A 27,812-nucleotide genomic window follows, 5' to 3' on the forward strand; every position below is an offset into this window, starting at 1 on the left:
GCTGTAGAAGCACAGTGGACAGGAGTTCTTTGAAAACAAGTGTGTACTGTGAGGTTTGCGGATGAGGCGCTTCATTTTTCGAGGCTCTGTGAGCAAGACAACAAATCTCCAATAAGTACAACAAGGTTGCTCAGAGAGGAAACAATCGTACGCTAGACTAGTCCCTTCTTTAAAAAAACTTTTTCTCTCGTGTTCCCTGGCTCACTCGATGCTATTTGAGGCCGGTAAACATCTTACACTTGAGGCCGCGTTAGAAATATGGGGATGAGCAAGGTATTATCCAGCATGGGGCGGGTGCTTGAGAACTGATCTACAGTTGGGTGGTATCCTTACTGGTGTGATCAGCACTCGCACAGTGGGCACGATCTGAAAACACCATGAGTCAGGGCTCTTCGAAATCCAGTGCTTCAGGACCAGTTCTGTGATAAGAGGACAAACCTCATGAACTGCGACTTACTTAGACATATCAAAACTCCTAAAGAAATCAGCCGCAGTAGCAAGGGTTTTACACTATGACACAATGAGTGCTTAGCCTTCTAGTGACAGACGTTGAGGTGAATTTTTTCCACGCCACCAACTTCACTGGCCCCTTTATGAAAGTTGGTGACAAAGGTCAGAGTCTTGTTTGTTTGTGACCTGTGAAATTCACCTTGTTATGGTGACCATTTCCGATAGATCACACTGCTAAACGCCAGACAAGATTTTACCACTTACTGGAAGATCGAGCTCGTGCATTTAAAGAGGGCTACCGATTCAAAAAATCATCAAGTGAATCAAAAATCACATTTATAAATTCAATAGGAGGCAACTCAAATCAAGGTTCAACTAAAGTATTTAGATACGAATTTTTTAAAAACAATCCAGTTCACACTAAGAGAACGACAAATAACTGCAAAAACCACTAACAACCTCCGCTGACCGAGGGCGAAAGTTTCGCCCTGACAGGTACTACGGAGGGTGCATTCATACTGTGGTCTGTCGAAAGGAAGTAGTCTGATTTATAATGGTGCGATAGGTAGAATGCTACCAAAAATGATCATTCGACATTTTTAACATAAACCAGTACTCAGATGTGACAACAGTCATCCATGAATAGTTGAACCGAAAAAAAGCTTTTTGTGGAAAACTTGTCAAATTTTAGGCTTTTTATCACCTGGGCGAAAAGCTATCCAGTTGCTGCAAAAGATGTTTTTTGACAATCTACAGCGGAAGAGGTTTCATAGCTGGTAGTGGTAGTCCCAGTTTTAAGGCAGCTTTTTGTGTGTGGATTCTTAGGAAATTACCCGGAGTAAATCTAGGTGGGATTATGTGGTGGGTTCACTGCTTAGTACTCAGCGCACCATCTCACATCAATCGTACTCCGTACTACGAATAATCATATACTGTGTCTTTGGGGTCAGCTTTCAGCACTTTGCATTCAAATTGAACAAATCTGAGTTTGCCTCACCCAAATGGGAACGATGAGCGTCCGGCCAAGAATAGGCATTTCCTGAAGTAGCGCACTATACATGCTGTAGAAGCACAGTGGACAGCAGTTCTTTGAAAACAAGTGTGTACGGTGAGGTTGGTCGGAAACAGATTATAATCTCTTGCAACCAAACACTTATTTAACAAGCCGTCGCGCAGTCGTATTTTGCTACTCACATCAGAACAAAATGTTGAATCTTTGCAGGACAAAAATCTGCTGCCAAAGCTCCAGCGTTTGAGAAACCTAGAATCTTTCAAGACAATAATGGAAAGGATGTCGTGTTGGAGTGTCGTTCAACAGGAGACCCAGCCCCGAACTACACCTGGTACCAAAATGGGCGGGAACTGAAACCGCGAGCACACAAGTTCGACATGAGTAGCAGTAAAGATGGAGCCGTATTTGTGAACACCTTGCGATTAATTGTGAGTCTGTGAATCTACAAACACTTATCTCCTTCATTCTAACTACATAAGTACAACCGCTTGAGTCATGTTAGTTCATGATGAGAACCTGACAACTTGCTGTCAGTGAGAACCAAACCATGTTTCATAATGTTTTAACCTGACGGTTGCCAACAGTAATTCTACTGCTGCCCCCTCGTCCGTTCATTTTGCTCAAATGTTTAAAAAAGTGATTCACACAATTACCCCAGAGTGCACATCAGTATTGTACAAAATTAGAAAACAGATTGCTACAAATTCGCTGAACTTGCGTTTTTATGTTCATTTTCAGCAATTATTTGCCAACTTTTTACGATTCGGCTAATGGCGTTTCAGTGACAAGATATCGAAAAAATTACCACAAAACTTCGGTCTATTCATCGGGCGATTTCGGAGCCTTCTGAACCCACTCTTAAGGCAGTTGGCTCTGTAGATCACAACTTATTAAATCTTATAAGCTCCAAAAAATTGGAACTCGGCAGTGATTTTTTTCGTGAAGCTTCAATGATCCTTTTAGAATGTTGCGATTTCGGAGCCTTCTGAACCCACTCTTACGGCAGTTGGCTCTGTAGACCACAACAACTTATTAAATCTTGTAAGCTCCAAAAATTGGAACTCAGCAGTGATTTTTTTCGTGAATCTTCAATGATCCTTTTAGAATGTTATCATATGAAGGATCATTTGTAAGTAGATTTGCCTACTGTCGCAAGTTTATAAAGTCGACTTGTCATTGTTTGGACAGAAATAGGAACGCAGAACCTTTGCTGATGACTTTGTTGCCTCCCTTGTTTGATACTTTTTCAGAGCTTCATGAATGCCGATTCTGGTACGTACACATTGGTAGCGAAAAACCAGCATGGTGATGCAACTGCAACTATGGAAGTTAAAATGTACGTTTATCTGTCATTGCTTGCTTACTTCTGTCCCAAATTCCATTCCCGTATGCAACTCCCTTGACGTTGATGTCAATTTTTTAGCAAATAAGACTTACTTTCTAAACCTAAAGTAAGCTGATAACTCTCCGATATGGTTTAAACAGAATAATAATGTTGAGATAATATAGAAACATTCAAACATCAACACTAGCATGAAACATGTATTTCGATGACAAACGGACAGTCATTCAATCATCCTATCGTCGCTACTTGGCTGCTGTTCTAAATGGGCCATAATACAATTGTCTATTAATGTCCAAATTCTATATTTCTAACTCACTGTCAAAAAACACTGTCACCTTCTCTCGATCTATTGCATCTATCCGATGTAAAATAGAGTGATATCTGGTTCACTACCAGTATGCACTTACTAGCCGGGAACAAAGCTGTTGCTATGCCCGAATACCATATTTAGTAACCATGAAGATGTTTGTTTGAGTACGTGTGAGCAAGTCTTAGTCAGAGTGATATATTAATCTAATTTCTTCCGGATCTTAAGCTGAACCGGACAACCAGGTACGGTCTTTAAAAATAGGTTCTTGATGTGCATCGTACCTTCATAAAGTTAAAAGACTCAAGTACTTTAGTACTAAATAGTCTGGGTTGGGCTTTCCTATGTAGATTTAAACATTTGCTCGAAACCGGAGAATGGAAATATGTTGAGAATGACTCATTCATATTTGTTTAGTATGTCCAGAAAAGACAAGTGTCACCTGACCGGTGGACATCCTAAGAATTCAACAATCAGTCTCTAACCAGCCACGGAGAATTTATTTAAGACTACATACTCTTAATATGTGATTTTTATTAGCGTCTCTACCTTAAAACACTATTAAAATAACTAAAATCCGCTTCCAGTTTGCTACCAAGCTTACTCATTACTCGGACCTCATAAGACGTAAGAAATTTCCCTAGGTCTTTATGATTTCACATTCATACTACTTATTTCAGAAAATACTGTTTCACTTGAGGTAGAAATAGTGACCTCTCTTTGGGCACCTTTTAGAATAGAATTTTTACAAATCTTATTACCAATGGACTTACAGAACAGAATAAAACGTTCGTCCGATGTAAAATTTCTTCACAATGTTGACGGATGTGAGACCAAACAATAAAACAGTAGAACACAACCACTTGTCCAGTTTACCGAACTTTTACTATATTTACCGGTTACATCAAGGGTTTCTCAGGAACACACTGTACTGTAAAACTCCCAGGGGACTTCAGTTCAGATAAGATATGAGCAAGGAAATAATTTCGCACGCGATGAGGTTTCATGTTTTTTACAAGAGTGTTGGTGAATTTACCAAAAGATGTAAAGTGGAAATTGCTTGAATTTGAAAACCCTTGGAGTACTAGAGTAAGGTTGCATTGATACAGATGAAATTAAGCACTTGTGAATTTAAGGACCAAGATTTAGTACAGATATACACGGTTTTTTACACTCCTGCATCATGTGTAATTTTGTATTTAGGCCCCGCATTGTGGGCTTACCAAATGTCCGGTTTGAGAACAACAATCAGCAAGCGGTTCTTGAAATCAAAGTGGACGCTGGAAGCCAGCCGGTTTTCACTTGGTCCCAGGCTGGTAAAGCCCTTGCTATTGGAGGACGTTACGGAACAAATGTACAGCTCGAGGGGGCGGTGCACAAAGTCGAGCTAATTATTAGTGATGTAAGTGATTCACCATCAAGCTGCGTACTTGGAATTTCAGGCTAGTGGTTTTTTTGGACACGAGCAAAAGTGTTTGTCTTGTTTGGATAGATTTATACATAGGCGTTTTTTTTCAAACTGTTGCCAATTGTATCCAGTATATCACTCACACTTTTGATCAGTGTTGTTAGAGAAATCTTGTCCTTTTGCAAAAGTCCTTCAACCCATCTTTGTGACGGGGTTTTGCTGAAGAAAAGTGGCTGAAGCTGTTCGTAAAAGCGATAGGAAAATTATCTGAACCATAATCTTTGCTGTCTCTCTAATCTTCTTTACTTTCGAAATGCACCCAGAAATGCCTTTTGGCTCTCGTGCTCAGGGTGGACATCACCATTAATTGCTTCAATGCATGCTACTCTAATCTATCCGTGAAAGAGCACCATGATACCTCAAAACCTGGGCGACTGCTGGCATTACTCTATTTTTGTCCAACATTCTATGCTTCGAGCATTATTTGGAACATTACGTGAGTCAGGCTAATTGGTGAGAATGTTAGCCTTCCGGTACTGTCTTAGTACCACCCAACACGTTTTCTGAGCTAATTGTCTGCATTCTTATTATACGTGACATTCCTCTGCGTTTGCAACTTAGGCACAAATTGTTTGAACAAATGCAGGGTAGCTGGGGATGAATTTTACCAGAGTGTGCCTCCCAATGCTGTTTGCTAGTTTCGATTCTCCTAGTGACGACGCGTTTGATGAAGGCGAGAAAGAAGGAACAGAAATAAGAACTAAAAAAGGATTGAGAAAACAGTGACTGGCTAGGCTCGAATTCCGCCTCCTATTGCAACAAATGTCAGCCGCTTATTCCGATTAATTTCTCTTATCGCTTTCGTTTTCTGTCATCATGTCACTACCCGCAAGTGATTAATCTTTTGAAATTGTTCAGTCAAAAGCAACTGACAGTCTCATTTTGTCCTGCTTTCTTTCATTCAAAGTTGATTGAAAAAGATTCCGGAACCTATGACTGCGAAATCACCAACGGAGTTGGAACAGCCTTCCAGTCTGTCAATTTCAAAGTACCGCGTAAGTCGCTATCACTCTTTTGCGCAATCATTTAAATTCGCAGCACTGTGGACAAACTCCTTCCTCCAGACTAACGTGGAAAATCATTAACACAGATTTATGTGCTTTTCTTGATTTCTACAAAATCAGTAGATAAAATTAAGTGGATTTGCAACCAGGTCACTGACCGACCAAATACGTTTTTGTTCACTTGTGGCTTACAGACCTTAGTTGAATGGTGAGGTCATATTAGTGAGTTATGAAGACACTTAAAAGCAGAGTGTACAAAATTCTTTCACCCGACTGTTCGTGCACACAAAAGCGACTCGCTACGATTGATCACCTGTCAGTTTTGAGATGACCAATGAAGGGGATCGCACGCAGCACTAAAAAAATTGGGATGAATTAGCAGGTCAGGATAAGTAATGTGAAATTATAAATCTTCCCACATTTGTTTCATAACTGCATTCTGTAGAGAGAAAAATAAACTTTGATTTGTCTCAGCGTTCAGGTGCTATTTTTACAAACTGCTTTACTTCGTAAATGTCGACGAGTTTCTCCACGCTGTGGTCTTTCCGCAAGAAGCACCTCGCAGCTAGCAGCAAATGTCAAATAAATTAAAACTCCCTTCTTTTGAACTAAAGAGCTGTTTCCTCCACAACGTTCTCTCAGTTTTTGCAAAACAAAATCAACGGAGCTGGGCTAGTTGATGGACACCACTTCACGAGATTTGTAATGGCGGGGAGCTTTGGAAAAACCATGTTCCTGGCCTCAATCGGCTACTTTAATGCCGATTTGCGGAAATCAAACTGTCCGTGCAATCGGAAATTCACCAAGTCTGATGTAATTCCATTTTAATGGACAGCACTAATTGCCTATTTTTAATGATTCATCCTGTGATACACTGGCTGTGCGCAGCGTACTGGCATTACTCAGAGATTTCACAGTCCAAGCAATAAAAGCGCAATAAATGAATCTTATTTTTGTGCAAATGGCGCGACTTTGAACATCCACATCTTTTTCACGTGTCCAAAATTTGAACCTCCCGTTAGATCATTCGAAAAACCAATCAACGGTCGGTAGTTACGATGAATGCATTATATGACCAGTAGTTGATCTTCTCATGCGGTCTAAAAATTACAGAGTCATGGTTTTGGAATTTTACCGAATGTTGCTTCATGCATAATCTACTGTAGATGAAACCGTGGGATAAACCCCAGTAAGGTTGGAAGCTGATATTTTGCTTCTAACAAACCCCCCTTTATGCGCGTAAAAAACACTTCTGAACGCTCAAAAGAAAGGCAAAATGCATGGGAATTCATCACATACACACACACAGCATGCCCACACCTAATGCTCCGCTACCTGTTCCAACCGGGCATAAAAGGATGGTCATGAAATATATCCGCCACAACTGTTTTGTCACCTGTAACCACTGAGCCTCATTTAGCCTTTGTAACTCAGAACTTTGGCACTGTACTTTAATCGCCTTTCACATCATCCAAACTGGAAATGATGAAATGAATATTCCTCATGAGTGGCTTCAAAGCTTATCTGGTATTTTCGAATAATCAGCGAGGTTAGTAATAGTCCACAGTAAATGATTTAAGCTAACAGGATTTCAGTAGCTCTAGAATATTCATTGAAAAGGGCTTATCGAATCTACAGATCTTCCTACTGTGGTAATCGGGATACAAAGTAGTTTTTGTCCCGGATGTCAGTAGTTAACTTCGAATCACATATGCTACTTATGACAATCAAGTAACGCAAACTCACACGTCCTTTCCCATCACCCTATCATGTCGTTCATTTGAACAGCACTCCGATTATGTTCATTGGCCTTGCACACACTTTATACCTTGGTGCATCCGCACTGCTCATTCAGTATACCACAGTCTAAAACTTTTGCGTGCATACTGGCATATATAAAACTGGTGTTCATCGTTTAACATTCACTCTAACGTAAAGATTTGCGTTCAAAAGAGAGGAAAGCAAATCGATTCTTGCATTCGGTCTTTCTACATCATCCGAGGCGGTCTCGACGCGCATACTTTACTTGCAGAGTCTACATTTTTCATAAATCAGTTTCAAATGGGATAAGAACTGATATGCTAGGAAAGATTTAGGAAATAAGTCACAATATTAGAATATCAGTACTTTGTCTGACCCACGGTTTATCGACATCACTGACGTGTGTAGGCGACCAAAACTGTAGACTTCTAACAGCATGTCAAACCAGATATCCAAGACTGCCATCATCTGCCACCTGGTTAACCTTTCAAATTTTGTCTTGAGTAGACGAAACATGGAACCCACTATCAACACTGGAAATGTCCAAAGGTACCCTTTTATGTATAATGGATAATGACTGTGATGTGCTTATACCTGCGACGTGCAACGTTTTCCACCCTATTACACTACTACTCACTTTTTATCCATTTTGTTCAAGTTTAGTGCACACACATAAGATTATGGATTCAAATGCTAGCTAGATGATAGTATATGATCATACGTTCCAGACAGCCATCTTTAGTACTCAATAAACCGTTTTCTTGCTCTTTAATCATCGAATCAGCAAAAGAGTCGAAAGCCACCCTCCCGCAAATCATCGGATATCCTGGTAACCAGTCGGCCGACGCTGGTGAGTTTGTACTTTTTGTACATGTTTGACTACTCAAACTAGCATCAGTAGTGAAAAATGAACGAAGCAATTCCCACTAACCTCGAGTGTTGCCACCATACCCCAGTGACAGGCCTGGATCTATCTTGTCTTGCTAGCAAATTTGAATGATTTAGGAAATCATGACACGACGGATCTTTATGACCGAACCAAAGGGGGGCGTCGTTAATCACCTCCCGTAATCTACTTGCCAAAGGACCGTACTGATCTGCATCTGGTGCCACATTCTGTCGCATTCTGAGTAGACACATGAAATAGGCGTGAATGATATTAATATTAGTGGCTATGGATGTGCAGCATCAAACACAAACAGACTTGCGGTCCTAAAAGCTCAGTAGGTGGAAATCTAACTATAGGTGGATCAATCAATAAGCTCTTTTAGACAACCTATACGGTCTTGATCAACCTCCATATCCAGAGTCAAACGTTCCATATTGTGAGTATTGCTCTGCGAATACTTATGAAACACTAGAGTGCACTCAAGCGTAACACCTGGTTGAGTGTCTGGAGTTGTAACCTGTTGTGGACCACGCTTTTCCTAATGCCTTCTTAATACAGTTAACCCGAGTTTGGATAGCCGCTTGGTAGCCTGGTGCGCTTAGCCAAACCAGAAAACCAGTGTATCAGAGGGAACAGTAGTAATCACCTGAATTCCACTTAACCTTACGCACCTCCCTTCTACCCAACTAAATTGTCGTAGCATTCACATGCGAACGAAGATCAAGGAAAATCTACTAGTGGCATCCAAGGTGAATTATCAAGTGAAGCACTCTGAAGTAGAAGATTAAGGAACAGAAAGCGATCGGAACTAATTTGAAACTCCTGTAACCCGTAAATTCAAGATTTCGGCATCCACACTAGCCGACAAGAGCTGTTAATTGACATTCAACACTGATCTAGTGTGAGGTGGACTTACTGATTGGTTCCCTGTCTGTCTTATAACCTAGCCGGTTTGGTCACCTGTTCACTTGGCCTGATGAAGCTTTTGTGTCAAAAGCGAAACGTTGCCCAAATAAAAACTACCGATTATTTACCAAGCTCTTCTGAAACAGCGTATCCTTAGGTTACATATTCAACGGTAACCTTCTTTCAGTATCTGTATTTTGCTAGTAAGGTCTTATGTAATTGAAAATGTATTCCAGACGGGCAGTCCATTTACCTTCCCCTAGGAAGTGTGCTTAATCACTCATGGTCTGACGCAGCTCCCCTCAAATCTCCAAATAACCCATAAACTGCAGGTAATCTGCTTGAAAAGAAGATGCCCCACAAGTCACAAGGCTCCTCTTCCTGAGAAATAGTCACTTGAGTAGCCTGTCCGACCTGGGTAACGGCCTGAAAGGTTGTGGCAGCATGTCTCATTTAAGTGCGGGGTGGTCAGACTGCTGACTGGCCAGTCATAGCCAAGTGATATGGCGCTCATCTACTAACGGATGGATGGGAGTTCATATAATCCTAGAGCTTCCTGAAAAGTGCACTTCTGATTGTTCTCGAAGGAGAACAAACAGCCGAACGATTCTTCTCATTTCCTCAGCAAGGATTAATTTTACTTGCAGAATGAAATTCTAGTCAAAATACACTATGGTAACACTATGGGAAACAGTGTAATACAAGAAAGGAAACGTCACTTTAATCTGTTTGTTTCCGTTTGGAATATGAATTGCCAATATAAAAGGGCACAACAACTCTCCTGCTCTTTGTTCCAAAATTGTTCTTTTGTCTAAATTAGCGCTTATAAATAAATCTCGTTATCCATGCTAGTTTTGTTCCACGTATCAAGTTCGGCCTTTTGTCTAAATCAGTATAGATTCTATTGCAACGAAACATAACAGCAAACGGTCCCTCAACTCCTTCCACCAGCAAACGCCTATGGCCAAACAAGCGAACCGTTTCACGAAGATTGAAAATATCAGTTTGGTAGGCACCCAAACATCCCACATAAAACGGTTCTTTCGGTTATCAATGACATTCATTCACTGTTCTTCTTCAAAGTCTTCTTGAAGGCCATTAGTAGATACGACTTGTGCGTATTTTGCAGCCTATGCGAGAGACATTGTGAGAGCGGTCCGGTGAGCGCACGGGAAAAGTGATAACCATATCGAATTGTACCCGCTGTAGTAGTTTATCATCCACTTTGTGCTCTGGACGAACGTTACATGGCGCCATTCTGAGTAGACCATCATGTCGCTTAACACCACTTGCAAGAAAAGAAACTCCAGTGCTAACAAGACGAAACCGAAGTCGTTGGAAAAGGTCAGTCGTAGTTGTAGAATGATACGATGGGCCTTCCACAAAATACCAGCAAACCAAGTGGCATGTTTATACCGTAATTTATCACTGCTACAAGCGCATAATAAGTTGAATATGAGTTGTAGCATGAGTACGGTTGAAAAGCTACGGCGGCGATCGATATGATGTTAGTGCACTATTGCCTACATTTATGTAATTTTGTGCCATTCAACCACGGGCTTTTGTTTACTTTCTCACAGGACGAACCTTTATCCTAACAGTGGACTATTCCGCAGGATCCGTCACCCCACAAGCTAAGGTGACCAAAAACGGCGTTGATCTTACCAGTGACAAGCGTGGCACTGTTCGCGTAGATGCTACCAAACGGTCCATTGTGATCACACTGAAAAATGTGAGGGTAGAAGACAAAGGCGCCTATCTTCTGCAGCTCCTCTCAGAAGGAACAGTGTGTGACAAAACGTCCTTTGATCTTGATGTCATTCAAGAGTGAGTGAGAAGTTTAACCTTGACGTGTTAAATTTATTTACTGAGAGTATAGATATATAGGATGCAAGCCAAACCCACCGCACACTATTAGTGCCGATGTCGGCTACCACAAATATTGTAGCTTTTGGAACCCACTTCCGAAGTTTACAGCTAATAAATTAAACAACGTATAATTAATAAGAAGCATTCAATGAGCGTCACAAGTACTTTTGTCAGAAGGCATGATTTCTAGAGTAGTGCAGAATCAGCGGCAAATTCATGCACCGTTGTGGTCAGCTGCGTTCCTAGCTTGTTCGGTTCGCATGCCTCCATCATTCTACCATGATCAAAACTGCGTTCTCATAATACCGAAAATTCAAGAGCGTACGGAAATATCAAACGTAGTTTTTTTGAAACTGCAATTCCATATATACTTTGTCAATCTCCCCACTTTTCAAATTCCAAATTCGAGTATTTTGCTGGAAAGAATGCTCTGAATTGTTAGTTTCCATCCATGTATCTAATTTCTTCAGCATTCTGCCCTGAGCGCAATTGTGAGCAGTGTTTATTCTACTCTGTTCAACTGTGATTCTAATCTACTTCTGAAATTCTACCCCAGTTTCTGCATTTTTCCAGTGTGCTCGTTCCAAAAAGGGTTTATGTCATAACGGAATTTTCGTCGAAAGACCATTCAAAGTCCCAAGCGTAGTCGAAAAAATGATATTACGGATTAACGAAACATGTCTGTTCATTTGCAAATTACATTAGCGTTAACAAATAGTGCCTTCCTTTTGTACGGAATTCGATCCTAAGGTTTATTAATGCTAGAGGTTTACGCAACCGGTACCAGTTTGTTTCACAATGCGTATTAAAAGGTTCGAAATGTCATCCGTCTTTTTACCGCTCCCATCAGCAGGGGAACGATGATGTTTCCAACTTCTAAATTGCTATCATCTTCGTTCTCTAAAAAACGCTCTAGCTCTGTGGCTCCGGTAAGCATGGTCCAAACTTGAAAAACCCACTCGATTCCCTTCTCAGTGCCCCGGTAGTTGCGGTCATGGAACCGGTCCCCTGGGAGTTGACCTTCATTTCCGCGGTACCTGACGTGATCACGACCGGCATTATAGAACTCATGCTTGAAGTCCCTGAATGTCGGTTAAGCCGTCTCTCTCTAGCACGGTAGTCTGACAAATCTCCACCTCGAATGAAACCAGTGTCAATGGTTCCATGATCCATGTTCCAGATGACTTTCTGTGACCTTTGTCATGAGATTGAGCGCACTGAATTTTGTTTGTATACACTTGGATTTTCCACGACCGCTTTCCCGGGCGAATGTGTTCGCAGGAGAAAATGCATCTCTAACATTGAATATCCAAAGTAGAGCATATATTTGATAGCGAATTCGGTGTCCTGATCATAACATACTCGGAGAACTCTCTAAGTAGGTTCCCAACGAACAAATGTAATCATGCAAATATTCACTTCCTCTGTAAGTTTTCGGGCTTTCCTCGTGGTTTCGAAGAAACTTCCTTCCTTAAGGCTGGCACACGACGGGAATTTTTTTAAAAAGACAAGGGATAAAATATAGAGAATGGTCCAGAAATATCCAGTCGCCATCCACAACCAACTACACAANATGCCCCACAAGTCACAAGGCTCCTCTTCCTGAGAAATAGTCACTTGAGTAGCCTGTCCGACCTGGGTAACGGCCTGAAAGGTTGTGGCAGCATGTCTCATTTAAGTGCGGGGTGGTCAGACTGCTGACTGGCCAGTCATAGCCAAGTGATATGGCGCTCATCTACTAACGGATGGCTGGGAGTTCATATAATCCTAGAGCTTCGTGAAAAGTGCACTTCTGATTGTTCTCGAAGGAGAAGAAACAGCCGGATGATTCTTCTCATTTCCTCAGCAAGGATTAATTTTACTTGCAGAATGAAATTCTAGTCAAAATACACTATGGTAACACTATGGGAAACAGTGTAATACAAGAAAGGAAACGTCGCTTTAATCAGTTTGTTTCCGTTTGGAATATGGATTGCCAATATAAAAGGGCACAACAACTCTCCTGCTCTTTGTTCCAAAATTGTTCTATTGTCTAAATTAACGCTTATAAATAAATCTCGTTATCCCTGCTAGTTTTGTTCCACGTATCAAGTTCGGCCTTTTGTCTAAGTCAGTATAGATTCTATTGCAACGAAACATAACAGCAAACGGTCCCTCAACTCCTTCCACCAGCAAACGCCTATGGCCAAACAAGCGAACCGTTTCACGAAGATTGAAAATATCAGTTTGGTAGGCACCCAAACATCCCACATAAAACGGTTCTTTCGGTTATCAATGACATTCATTCACTGTTCTTCTTCAAAGTCTTCTTGAAGGCCATTAGTAGATACGACTTGTGCGTATTTTGCAGCCTATGCGAGAGACATTGTGAGAGCGGTCCGGTGAGCGCACGGGAAAAGTGATAACCATATCGAATTGTACCCGCTGTAGTAGTTTATCATCCACTTTGTGCTCTGGACGAACGTTACATGGCGCCATTCTGAGTAGACCATCATGTCGCTTAACACCACTTGCAAGAAAAGAAACTCCAGTGCTAACAAGACGAAACCGAAGTCGTTGGAAAAGGTCAGTCGTAGTTGTAGAATGATACGATGGGCCTTCCACAAAATACCAGCAAACCAAGTGGCATGTTTATACCGTAATTTATCACTGCTACAAGCGCATAATAAGTTGAATATGAGTTGTAGCATGAGTACGGTTGAAAAGCTACGGCGGCGATCGATATGATGTTAGTGCACTATTGCCTACATTTACGTGATTTTGTGCCATTCAACCACGGGCCTTTGTTTACTTTCTCACAGGACGAACCTTTATCCTAACAGTGGACTATTCCGCAGGATCCGTCACCCCACAAGCTAAGGTGACCAAAAACGGCGTTGATCTTACCAGTGACAAGCGTGGCACTGTCCGCGTAGATGCTACCAAACGGTCCATTGTGATCACACTGAAAAATGTGAGGGTAGAAGACAAAGGCGCCTATCTTCTGCAGCTCCTCTCAGAAGGAACAGTGTGTGACAAAACGTCCTTTGATCTTGATGTCATTCAAGAGTGAGTGAGAAGTTTAACCTTGACGTGTTAAATTTATTTACTGAGAGTATAGATATATAGGATGCAAGCCAAACCCACCGCACACTATTAGTGCCGATGTCGGCTACCACAAATATTGTAGCTTTTGGAACCCACTTCCGAAGTTTACAGCTAATAAATTAAACAACGTATAATTAATAAGAAGCATTCAATGAGCGTCACAAGTACTTTTGTCAGAAGGCATGAATTCTAGAATGGTGCAGAATCAGTGGCAAAATCATGCAGCATTGTGGTCAGCTGCGTTCCTAGCTTGTTCGGTTCGCATGCCTCCATCATTCTACCATGATCAAAACTGCGTTCTCATAATACCGAAAATTCAAGAGCGTACGGAAATATCAAACGTAGTTTTTTTGAAACCGCAATTTCATATATACTTTATCAATCTCCCCACTTTTCAAATTCTAAATTCGAATATTTTACTGGAAAGAATGCTCTGAACTGTTAGTTTCCATCCATGTATCTAATTTTTTCAGCATTCTGCTCTGAGCGCAATTGTGATCAATGTTTATTCTACTCTGTTCAACTGTGATTCTAATCTACTTCTGAAATTCTACCCCAGTTTCTGCATTTTTCCAGTGTGCTCGTTCCAAAAAGGGTTTATGTCATAACGGAATTTTCGTCGAAAGACCATTCAAAGTCCCAAGCGTAGTCGAAAAAATGATATTACGGATTAACGAAATATGTCTGCTCATTTGCAAATTACATTAGCGTTAACAAATAGTGCCTTCCTTTTGTACGGAATTTGATCATAGGGTTTACGAATGCTAGAGGTTTACGCATATCTAATGACCACCGAGAACGATGAAACCAGCATGCACTGTAGATGGTGAAAAACCTGTTGGCTGCTCGGATACAAGTGAACCAAACATCTCTGAGCCTTTGTGTGTTTTAAAAGTTTTTAGCCAGCGTTCGCGTCTGGAACCTAAAACAGGAGGCTAAATAGTGGGATGCCAGCGGAGTTGGGCGCCAGTAACTGCTTGCAGGTTAGTTTCCGGAAGACTTACTTTACTAGAAAGGCACTTTGGAGCTTTCCATCGAATGGTAGGCGATATCAACACAAATTACTCGGCCGTGACGGAGATCTTTGTCGCGACCGTACCCGTCAAGAACTCAATTGTCTGTGTTCTTTCAGTATCTGAACCATGAGCCGAAGCAACGAACAAATGTAATCATGCAAATATTCACTTCCTCTGTAAGTTTTCGGGCTTTCCTCGTGGTTTCGAAGAAACTTCCTTCCTTAAGGCTGGCACACGACGGGAATTTTTTTAAAAAGACAAGGGATAAAATATAGAGAATGGTCCAGAAATATCCAGTCGCCATCCACAACCAACTACACAATAAGGCAGCATCAGATTATTACGGCAGCTGCGGAAAAATACTGAAATATGTGACAGTCGAATGCTTAATCCTGAGAAACTAAAAAACGTTTTCCACTGATTCTGAAACTGTTCCAAAACGTTGCTTGACCTGCATGTGCTGTGATTTTTTCCATCATAAGTTTGTTGGTAGGATCTTTCTGGGGGCACTTAAAATATCCGAACAGTTACGAAATGTACCACCTGGAGGTTTAAGTGCATCTCTATAGGGAACAGATGTGTTTACACTTGCAGACGAAGCAGGTGTTTCCCACGCTCAACTGTTGTTGCCTAGGTTATATGATGAAGAGGGCGCCCGTCTGTCAGGTAAAACACTCGTCGGTTAAAACAAAGATGTCGTGTCAGTCAAATCAAGTCACTGAATTTGTTCATCCTGACGTATTTCCTGAGCATTTTGGGAAGAAGCCGCGCAAGCTGTATGGACTTGACTTGACGAAGTTTTCGTTTCAAAATCAAACCGTTACCCGGCAACAAATCTTCCTATTGTTTTCCAGACTTACAAAAATGTATACGAAGTGTGATTCGACAAATGCACTTATTTGCATAACAGTTTGGCTGCCACTGAAACCAAGTGGTCGGTTGATGAGTCTTTTTCCAGCTATGAGTGACCAGCAGTTATCCATGTGTACTTTCTAATAAGTCTTTGGTGACCTTATAGGGTTAGGATCCTCAACCTCAGCCCCACTCATCATTGTTTCCGGAATCTCATTGTGGGTGACGATTACACGGAAAATCGATTCGCTTATTCTAAACAACTCAAACACTATTAAAATCGATCCTAGCTCCAAGTCACATGAAATGTTCGTATAAGCTCAGCCCGGTTGGATGACGACACTGCTGCGAATTTTGCCACTATCACTGCAAATATATCAGTATCGTTCGTTCAGCTGTGGCGCCTTTGCGGCGCCTAACTGCCATGCTACCAGAAGGAAGCGTGGGGATTGGGATACTGCCAGGTTGCCCAAGCCTAGACAGGGGAATTCGAGAGACAGAGGTCGGTTTCGAACCACAGACCTTCCGGTCAGTAAATTCGCGTTCTAAGGGACTGGGATACTGCCAGGATGCCCAAGCCTAGACAGGGGAAGTCGAGAGACAGAGGTCGGTTTCGAACCACAGACCTTCCGGTCAGTAAATTCGCGTTCTAACCATTGAGCCATCTCGCCCCCTATCAGTATCGAAGCGGTAGCCTATCTCTTGAGCCCAGTCGCCGGCTGTTAGTGTCAGAAGCCACTCGATAGATCTACCGGGAAAATGTGAATCAAGCATGGAGAGGTATGGCTAACACGTTGACAATCTTCGGAGCTATCGCTGATCGTTTGTTTGATTATCCACATTATACTACAGGCACTGCGTTTGTCAGGATCGTCAAAGATCCGGTTCTGTTTTCTGAGTGTGAATAGGAACGCCATTCAGCGACCATGTGTTCCTACTTTTGGCCTTGCCCAATGAAGAAAAAACTTAAGTTTAAATGTATATCTTTGTAATGTACTACTCATAAGGTTGCTGAAAATCCATCGACAGCCCACGACCGGTTTCGCCCTGAGAACATCATAAACGAGAGATTTAGCTGGGTTCCAGGTGAGTCTCTCGAAAGACCAAATTAGTTTGCAAATGAGTGCATATTCGCTAATTAAGTTTAAATGCCTTGCAAAACCTGAATATTTCGAGTAAATGCTTGTCCAAAATTACCCATCAAAGAACCATCCGCACAGTCCAAGAATAGCTATATGCACCTGTGGATGAATTTTCAGTTGAAAACGTTACAGCAGTGTCAATTACTTGTATGTGGAACTTTGGACAGATAAACAGACGTATATGTGTTTGGATCGAGGCTATTACTCAAGCAAGAGGCGTTATCCATTGGTGATTCATCGCCAAGGTGCCATCAACGAGATAGCAGGCCACATAAGGAAGAAGAGAATCAAGGTAGGTTGCAGTACGAGGAAGGGAAAATCTTAATTCGGATTGTGTTCTTGAAGTAAACTGGTAAGCAGGGCCAAGATTCTATGGTCAAAGGGACCCAATAGTCCGTGACATTCATTGTCGCTTTTTGAACATGAAAAATTAAAAAGCTCCGTTAAGATATATCTCGATCAGTAGGAGATCATCCAGCCTGTGGTTCGTCATACAAATATTAATTAGGGCAATACCGGTGTTTACACCAATCCATGTGATGAAACTTGTCAAGATAGACTTTTTGAGGGACTGTATAATGTCAAGCAAATTCATTCAAGGATACCATAAACGAGATATTCAGTTGCGTCTCCCACGAGAAACAAATTGATGTGCAGCTGAGTGTACTTGTCGAAAGTCAATCAAGCCTATTCAGTGTCCACAGTCCCGCTCACCCTTTTACAAGATAAATAATTGCCACGAGTGAATAATTTCTAAAACGTGGGGGAATGCAAAAGTGGAAAAAGGTCAACGGACGAGCAATATCCTTATCTAATCCGACGTGTCCTGCCCTCACGAGTGGCAGCATAGATGCTTTCCACAGTTTGAACATCTCTTCGATCAGTCCACTATACAGGGAAAAAACGGTGGGAGCTTAATCGTTCACTTAAAAAACGTTTTTTTCAAAACAACTCACTTCAACCCGAATTATGAGGTAAAGCGGAGAGTGCCAGGTAATCACAGAGTCATTCATAAATCACAAAAATCCGACTTTTGAGTTTGCCTTGATCAGTCACCGGTTAAAGATACTCAGTGGAAACCCTTAGAAATCTAATTCCAATGGCTCAGGTAATTAGCCATATGAAACAATATGAAGAAAGACCCTTACATTCAAGTAGCTGACATTGATCGCAATCGTCAGCGGACCTTTGGTGGTTGGAAAATCCTCTTCACTAATGCTGGATTTCGACAACAATTACTTATCACACAAATCAGTAGTAGTTTGTGCGCAGGTTGAATGGAATTCCAACAATCACCTCACTGCGTGCAGACTCACACTGGAAGGTGCAAAATTAATCTCTCAAGTGAGAGTCATTTTGTAAAGTTTCATCTTGCTACTTACATTTGATTTGTTCGTGGTTGTGACTACTCAGCGTCTTACATATCGTGATGCCAACTAGCCCACTCAAAACCAGACGGCTTGGCCATAAAAATAATTGGTGCAGAATGTTTGCGTCCGCGACGGAAGTCAAAATAAGAAGCGTGGTAACTTGCACTTGAAGGCATTGTGCAACCTAAAGATGGGTCCATTGCACCACCCGACATTATAGCTCAGTCCTAATCCTAGCATTGAATACCGTACATCTAAGAAAGCAAACCGTTTCCAGAAGTAGCAAACGCAAAATTGGACTTTAAACAACCAGATTTAAAAATAGGTCAGTACCGTAAGACGCGGGGAAAAAAGAATACGATGAATGAATCCATACCTGGGTATTGCAAAGTGCTGTCGAAATATGTAAATCACCAAATCCGTGTTTCTTCCAGGGAGATTCGTAAGGGAACAAATGTTTTTGTCAGGGCACAAGCTATATTCCAGGTGGAACTTTGGTTGTAGTCACTGGTAGCTCTTGACTATCAGGTATGTAGGTTCTAGAGTTCCGGATCTCGACGTTCAAGTATGTCCTCTCGATGTATATCATTATCCAAAATATGCTCGGAAAACATATGTACATAAATCCAACTGGTAAAATCCATGGCACTGAAAAGCGACCAAACTTTATGGCATTGTCAACTATGTTTATCGTAATATCCGTAGTCAGTATATTCGAAATTTAGAATTTTTACTAAAAGGAATCTCACCCGAATAATATTGGAAAGTCTGTTCTTTCGAGTTTTCTGTCTTCTTTGAACTTGATCCGCCCGTACTCTCTTGTGGTGACCGTTTTTCTCGGAACCCTTTGGAAAACCAAAAAGTATAATCATCTATTTGTGAAATTTCTTCAATCCGCCTCTGGACGATTTTGCTATGCGGTCTGTAGGTTTAGTTTCCAAAGTCTCGTCTTCACTCGGATATTTTAAAACCAAACCTAAACAGATGTTATTCGGACTGATGGCACACCCACTTATCAACCGCCCACTCAGACGGCTTGGTGATAGCCTGCCTTAGTTGCACTCTGTCATTGCTTCCTGTTGTATTCCCTCGCGATTTTGTGCACTTCACCAAGCCTTATGGTTGGACAGCTGTTCCAATCAAATGTGTGTCTATTTGAAAGCCAATCAGCTCGATTGTGCACCTTACCAGCTGGGCAACGATCCCTTTTTAGGAACCTTACAAAAATATAATCTTGTACTTGTATGGTCACCACTTCTAATTCCAGTAAGATCGGAACGGAATTTCATTTACGGACTTCTGTGGAACAAAACATTGTGACAGCGTACATGTTCCGATGAAATAATATCAATATATTAAATCTACTCAGTGGAAATTGTTGAAACAGTTGCACTTCCGATCTGGTAAAGTTATCATCTAGTCTCTGCTGTTTTTTTGTGTATGGAAATTCAAGGGACGAAGCACTAGAAGAGGAAGACGAGGTTGGTGAACTTCAGGTCCCGTCCAGCAAAGGAAGTCGACGGTCTTCGGCGGCAAAAAAAGAAGAGGACTTTGTAAGTTGAAGTCGATTATCCGTCTTTTTCCTCTTGGTGAAAAACTTTCAGTGGTCGTGAGTATTCAATTGTGTATTATTTTGCCTTGGACTACTGGTGACTGATCCCTTTTTTAAGTGTGTTGGAATAAAATTCCCTCTGAGAGATGGATTTCACGCCTCCGTTTTCAAGCTTTACCAACCATAAAACAAGGCTTCTGTCAAGCACCTGCCAGCAAAAATACCAAAAAGTGTAACGTTGAACAAGCCATTCTCCTTTAAGTCCTACATCGATGCAAGATAATGTAAAAGTAGGAGTTTTTCACCATTTTGACACTTCGATTGCTGGCTTGGAGTTACCCTTCACCACCGCTCGGCATAGTCAGCCTCTGAAGTTCAATAATGTTGGGGATATAACTAAGCTACTAAGCTAACTCTGGGAAGTTGTTGCTCCAAGCAGTCAATTATGATGGACTTCGTAATAAGCTAGTTGTGTTGTTTTACGTTGCTGATATCAGCATCATAATAAAGGCATTTCATGTTTCATCACTGACATACTTCGTTTCCGTGTTCTCGACAATACCCATTTTTCATCATTTAGCTCAATCGCCGAACCTCTGCGGATAAGCCGGCACTTCTTGACCCCAAAGCTCTGGAACAGTCACTGCAGGCTCGACGAGACTCAATGAATACTCGACGTACATCACTGGCTGATGCCATACCTGGCTTTGCCGGGTTGAAGCATCGCGAAACCCCTAAAGTCGTGAGTTCACCCAAGATTTACTAGCGCTCTGGTTTTTTGTTCGCCTTGCAGTAGGGTTGTCGTATTTTGTTCTTGAACTGGAGGTTTCTGTAGCTTCCATCGGCTTCCTTGTTACCGTTGCCAACCAGCCATTGTAACTCAGTGGTGAAGTTTTATCAGGCTTGTAACTGGTTTCTGGTTCTTCCTTTATCATTCCTCTCTTCCGCATAAGTCAAAAAATTATAAAATCCTTAAATGCATAGCTATCATGCGTTTCCTGCGAAAGTCTTGAAATAGAGCCAAATACATTCCAAGTAGTAGTTGTTTGTAGCCAAAATAAACTCACCCTACGATCTCTGTACAAAACTAAGAACGTGGTGATTGCTAAGTGAACAACTAGCCACTCTTATTTCCATCTGTAAGTCACTGAAATACTAGCAAAAGTTCTGATGGCTGGGTGTTCAAAGATCAGATATGGTTATTGTGTGAAACACTTCAAGAAAAAGATATTCTTATCTTCTTTATTTGTCTCGAGATTTGGTTGTGATATCTCATTTTTCATATTTGTTTTCAGGAGAAAGATTACTTCATTGAAGAGGTTCAAGATCTCAAAATCAAAGAAGGCAGTATGAAAGCGTTGCTCAAGTGCACGTTCTGCAAGCCTACTTCCAAGTTCCGGTGGTACAAGAATAAATTAGAAATTTTCCAAGGACCCAAATATAACTTCCTTCAGTAAGTGAAACCATCTATTTTCTGGCGTAGCCCACTAGCCAGAGTGAATGTGACCCAGTGATTACTACAATCAATTGATCAATGAAACGCATATCGTAAGATTTTATATGGCTTGTCTGTTTTTTTAAGGGAAGGCAATGAATATGCATTGGAAATTAAAAGAATCGCGATGGAAGACGTCGGCAAATACACCTGCAAATGTAACGACACCTCAACCACATGCACCCTGATTGTTGAAGAAAGAAAACAGATGTATCACTTCAATCAGAAATTACCTATGACGGCGGAAGTCGTACGGGGAAAGGATTTGACTGTGGAATGCTCTGTTTCTGATCCGCGTGCACCAGTCGTGTGGTATCACAAGGGCGAAAAAATTGAAGTAGGTTGCTTGTTGATTTAAGTTTTGGGCACAGGTTTGTGCCAATGAAGGCAGTCAAAATCCCTATTAACTTGCAATTAGTTCAAAAAAACAACTGATGTTATTTCAGATATTTTTTGGAAAGTTGCAACTGGCTGCTTCATCATACTTGACCGTGATCGGATTAGCTAATCTTTGTACTAATAACTAATACAGCGCCGTCCCTTTTTTATCCGAACGAGTTTCAACTAACATGAACTTGCAATCTAGTTCAAATGCCATGTAGTCCCTCGTTATTTGCAGAAGACGTACTCCAGTTCTGAAAGTGAAACACTTTCATTACTAGTTTCCACGAATTTCGACGAGGCTATTTTTATCCGGTATACTGTCTTTATACAAATTCACTCAGTTCAGGCAACCCACTTATTTACCATCCTCAGTAATACGTTTACGAACGAGATTCCCGTTGTGGTATCATCAAAGTAGACTACTCCTACCGAATGAACTGGCCAATGAAATTTTCTTAAAAACTTCCTACATAGATTATTGTTAAACGTTCGAATTTATGTTCATTAAGATGGTCTTCAGACTTCCAGTAATCTGAATAGGCACTCGTCCGAATCTGCTAAAGATGTATACGTTTCCTGTGTTCTGTTATCAACGGGTTCGAAATTCATTAAGACAACATTAGGACCATCTCTGATAAATTTATGCTCTAGAGTAGATAAGGCAGTCTCTAAAATATATAATTTCGCATCAGAATATGAAAAAAGTGCATTTTCAATATAATCCATTGAGTGAAAATTTTCGATTTGAGAATCCATCAGGTAGTAGAACAGGAAAAATGAGCGTTCCCTCGTTGTTTTTCACATTTAGTACGTAGCTGGAAAGGTTGAAATCAAACGACGTGAGAATCGGTGCATTTTGCGGATAGTTCGAGCCAAACCGGAACAAGAAGGAGAGTATTGCTGCATGGTAGAGGGTGATGAAACCTACATTGACATCGCTGTGGAAGATCCCGACTGGTATTTCACCCGCGAGCTCAAAGCGCAGCAATGCTACGAAAACGATGAAGTGGTCAAATTGGAATGTGAAGTATCCGATCGTGATGCTGAAGTGAGCTGGTTCAGAAATGAAAAGGTAAGATTCTAGCGCCCAAAAGCCTCCCGATTTATTATAAATTAATTTCTCATCATTTCCTAGGAAGATCTAGAACAGTCATATTAAAAGTGACTGTAATTAAGGTCCGCCAGGTTAATAACCAATGAGGATAGAGCATTGAAAATAAGTAAAACTTGATAAACAGTTCACAACTGGTTTCACCATATTGGGGTTACATCTGACAGGTTTAGTTCCCGTACTAGATAACCTGTTGGGACCCGAACTTGTGATGCGATGAGGTATTCGGAGGCTCACTTTGGAAACTGCATTGTTCTGTTCATTCAAACACGTGTTTCAGGAGCCTATAAAGCGTACATAGTAGCGGCAGCTCTGCTTTCGCGAACATTACCTCGGCTCAGTCGATCGCACCGGTACCACCCCTTTTCAAGTTTGCTTTGGGATTTTTGACAACGCTGAATGGACTGACTGGCTAATCCTAATTCATCTAATGATATAGCTATAAAATTACTAGAACAGTAAACACTGTCTTGGAAAGACTCATATTTTCATCGAACAAGACTTCGACTGGCCATAGACCACATTCAAGTCTATATGCATGCTCCGTATTAGGACAGTACAAATCAAACTGCCCAGTGACCATCGCAGAGTTGGAGCCACTCCCACTTATCTCATACCTGAGGTTACGCCGCATATCATCTGCTCTTACAAAGCTCAGTCACTGTATCTAGGTCTGTATGTGGACCGATAAAACCGAACTGCTTGCAGCATTTTATGGTGGACAATAGATCACCTAGCTCAACCCTAGAAACAGAACCCCATAGTGCATCGTCAGGAGTATGTCATAATCATTCCCTTATTGAAATACGACTTTTTGAAAAACAGTGTTTCTCCCTGTGTTTTGTGCTTCATTTTTTCGCATTTGTAGTGAGAGAATGAGTTACCTTTGTTCTTGTCAAAACCATCTTTCCACAGCCAATTACTGCCGGTGACAAATATGAAATCCTGAGTGAGCAGCGAGTAAAACGCATTTTGAAAATTAAGAAGCTGCTGTGTGAAGACGAAGGTGATTACGTCTGCAAAGTTGCCAAAAAGACTACTATGTGTCATCTGACAGTGAAACGTGAGTTTTTTCCTCCTGCCTTCTCCACTTACTACAAACGTACCACTCATCAAACAGTCCGAACAAAACATCAAGCCAGTATTTGTCTACTCAGTTGATAACAGCCCCAAAAACTTTTTTACCAAACACGAACACTTAAATTTAGGCACTTAACTTGCTCTTACATTCCCCTTAGGAATGATGAGTTTGAATTCTTCTGGAGTGCCGGATAAGCAAGGCCAAGAAAATGCTTCATTTTTAACAGAATGCATTCGTTGCTTTCAAGCGTTGTACGCTTCGCTCGTTTAACAGTTAGGTAACTGCCGCTAAGTACAATGGAAAGTTGCAGAAAACAGCGTAACGGCTTCAGTCTCAAGGTGTCTCTTCAGTTGGAATTGAATCCTCTCTACCCAAACGACTCTGCTTCATTTGCTCAGTCACACAAGGACACCAATATCTCTACTGCACTAGACACTGGTGTAAACCACATCACCGGCAGACACTGTTTTTGGACCAAAAACATTAGTTTTGCAAATAGAGACAGTGTGAACGGGAGACACAAATGAATCTTTCGTTTATAATAGCATATAATGTGGCACAGTATTATATGACATGTACGTTCCTTGATCTTTGGGTTGTTTCGGAAAGCTAAATCTATCCACTAACGGAAACGTTCAACGTCTTGAACAGTGTTCATTCTAGGGTTGCTTGACAGTAAATTACTCATGAAAAAGTAGACCCGATTCATCTAATTTGTATAAAGACATATTCAGCGGTATCCATTGAGCCAGGATGAAAAAATTATATTCTGATGACGCTTTACATACCTGTGAAGCATTTTTGTGTAACGCGTTGATTTCTGATAATAGTGTTTATGCAAATCTAATCTTGTTTGACAATGTAAACGGTCTTGTTTAAAAAGATATCTGCTGACAGATATCAGGATTTGAGCATAAACCTGTGACATGACACCAGTAATTTAAACGACATTCTCAGACAGCAAAATTTGCTCCACTTAGCCCTGGTTACATAGAATCATGCGAGTATACCAACGAAAACCGTATAGTATTTGTATCCAGCTATTTTCCATACAATCGTCAATGTGTGGTTATCTCGCACTCGTGTTTCAGCGGATGTCGAATTTCGTTTAAATCTAATCGATACCAAAGGTATCGAAACAAAACGAAAAGAACTGGAATGTCGTGCGTTCAATCCTAAGAAGTATCCGGTTTACTGGTTCAAAAATGGAGAACCAATTCAAATGAACGATCGTGTGTCCGCCCAGGAAATTGAGGGATCGCTATATCTTATTTTTCAATATTTGGAAATGGATGACACTGGCTTGTATTCTTGCAAAATCGGTAACCATGAAACCAAAGGAACATTAGAGGTAGGTTTATTGACGCATTCACATTTTCTCAGTGTACATCCCCCTCAGCCACTGGCTAGAAATGACCTTGATTTACACAATTTCAACATAGTCTAGATTTTAGAGTTGGTTACATCTATGTCCTGTGAAAAGAAACCAACTCACACAAATATTACATTCGCCTAAAATGGAACGCCATGGTGTCTGAAGACATTGACTTAGCTGTTGTTTGTCGTGTGTAGAAAGGATCTTACATCTTACACCCATGAAGAACAGGGTGTTGTGTTTTGTTTTATACGGCTGGAATGGCCGGTATGCCGGTAGCCCGTGACAAGGCTTGTTTCGGCCAGATGTGAACCAAATGAAGAGACATTTACTAAACTACAATCGTGATTAATTGGTTCCAGCATTTCCGTTTAGGCGCAACCAAAGTCACGATTCTCAAACTTCAACGACATTACTCGAAATTTAAAACAACTCGAAGCAGAAAAGGTGCTAATTCGCCTGCGAAAATGGGATCTCAAATTGAAATGCCAAATATGTCTGTTGGATTTCTGTTGACGTTTTACCGGAGTCGATTGCCTGTTTGGTAAAATAGCTCATTCTAGCGTTTAGCATCTTCACATACGCAAATATACTCACTCTCGGAATACCTGCCACACGAGTGGGCAGAATTTGTTCGGAATTATCTCAAATGAATCAAACTACAAACTCAACAAATATGAGAAAACTCGAAGTGCTTCTTTCCCGGGTGTGGTCAGAGCAATGCCATCTACGCCCACCCAATTTTGAGGTGACAACGATGATCTAGTCACGTAGTTGATATGGCCCATCGCTCCACAGGTATCCTCGAAATAATATTGCCGATAACTTCCATATCCTTCAGAAATGTGTCTTAGTCGAATTGCCGTCAAAAATAAATAACAACAATATATAGGTGGTGTGTCCATTACACGTCCAAGGAAACAGAAATTACTGGTAGCGATATGTGTATAATATTCAGGGTTGATAAACATCAATATTTTTGCGATCTCTTCTTTTGGTTGATACAGATCAAGGGTTGACAAAAATCAGAAATGAACATGACATACAAGTAAAACGAAGATAAGGGTGAAATTCGTGATTAAAAGCGTCAAAACCGTTAATATCGCGATGGGATGTCTTAAATAGCCAGTGGTTACATGAACAGAGCATGGAAGTCTCAATACGCCTACGAACGCTTCCTGGGTGTGTAGACTTGAGCTGCATGAGAGGCTCGCAACTGCTCTATCCGTGACCCGTAGATAGATCAGCGCCTAGTAGAGTAACCTAAAAGCGGCATTGGAACTGGTCACATGACTAGTGGAGGAGCACCGCGCTAGCAACTGACCTACCCGATCCGGCTGTCCGCCACAATGGCTTATGCTGTTTTATTTTATTTTTGTGTGCGCACAACCACCGTTAATAATAATGATAAAGGATAATAACAGACACCGATAAATCAGTAAATAGTCATTTCTAAAACCGATCGCCTCTTCCCTTCAACCAGGTGCAAGAATGCGACAAGCCGCCCACTGCGGATTTGAGCAACTTCAAAAACGTTGCAAACTTGAAAAAGGGACAGTCATTTATGACAGCCTTCCCCTTCAAAGGTATGTACTGGGATTGTTGAACAATTTTGTACTTTCATGGGCACCGTCAGTAAAGAAGGCGAAAATAGTGTCAGACTTAAGTATGATTGGCGCATGCATTGTGATGGGATGACATAAAGCATTCGATTTTGAACTGGACAATGGTTTTGCTCGTTTATCGATGCCTTTTGGACTGACAAACACCAGATCCTATTGATTAAGTGAATGTGTCACTCAACAATTCTTTCATGACTATATTTCACGAACACATTAGCACTACTCATGGGTGATTCAATGCCTCGGACTAAGAGAGATTACATATGTGGTATTTTTGTTCACAACCATTGGTCGCATTCTAAAATCTGTTACGCTGGAAGGTCTCATCCTCAGGGGAACTCTCACCATTACTAATACCAACTTAGGACTAGATATCAGAGTGGATCTTATGTACACACTGTGAAGAGTTCTCACAATCTTCCCCTTTCCACTCATCTTCTGTAGGCTTCCCGATTCCAACCGTCAGTTTGTTCTGTAACGGAGTGCCGGTTTCAGAGAAAATCAACCTCAAGCCTGTCGTTAAAGACAATACGGTTAAACTGGTTTTAGAGGACGCACAGCGGACGGACGTGGGCAAATATGAGATCAAACTGAAGAATGAATCGGGCGAATTGTCGGTTCCTCTGGAAGTGAATGTCTTTGGTAGGTTTTCTGTATTTCTGGTAATAAGTAAAGCTGTTGTTTATAGTAACATCATATTAGAGTGTGTATAAC

General features: G+C 41.2%; 1 protein-coding gene across 1 annotated transcript in view; it reads left to right on the forward strand.

The window, feature by feature from the left end:
• Positions 1-1,672: 1,672 nt before the first annotated feature.
• The window catches only part of T265_15051 (hypothetical protein), a gene marked incomplete at both ends in the record, with an annotated part of 181,555 nt that continues 155,415 nt past the window's right edge, over positions 1,673-27,812 (forward strand). The window contains 15 exons of the mRNA XM_009176385.1: positions 1,673-1,890; positions 2,713-2,798; positions 4,318-4,516; positions 5,490-5,577; positions 8,090-8,197; positions 13,813-14,059; positions 19,899-20,031; positions 20,611-20,772; positions 21,326-21,483; positions 21,613-21,862; positions 22,718-22,981; positions 23,936-24,083; positions 25,193-25,452; positions 26,960-27,062; positions 27,543-27,740. Of these exons, the coding sequence (XP_009174649.1) occupies positions 1,675-1,890; positions 2,713-2,798; positions 4,318-4,516; positions 5,490-5,577; positions 8,090-8,197; positions 13,813-14,059; positions 19,899-20,031; positions 20,611-20,772; positions 21,326-21,483; positions 21,613-21,862; positions 22,718-22,981; positions 23,936-24,083; positions 25,193-25,452; positions 26,960-27,062; positions 27,543-27,740 (2,620 nt within the window). The remainder of the gene's footprint in view (positions 1,891-2,712; positions 2,799-4,317; positions 4,517-5,489; positions 5,578-8,089; positions 8,198-13,812; positions 14,060-19,898; positions 20,032-20,610; positions 20,773-21,325; positions 21,484-21,612; positions 21,863-22,717; positions 22,982-23,935; positions 24,084-25,192; positions 25,453-26,959; positions 27,063-27,542; positions 27,741-27,812) is intronic.

The sequence above is a fragment of the Opisthorchis viverrini genome, assembly GCF_000715545.1.
Source record: "Opisthorchis viverrini unplaced genomic scaffold opera_v5_333, whole genome shotgun sequence".
In the NCBI taxonomy this organism is placed as follows: Eukaryota; Metazoa; Platyhelminthes; class Trematoda; order Opisthorchiida; family Opisthorchiidae; genus Opisthorchis; species Opisthorchis viverrini.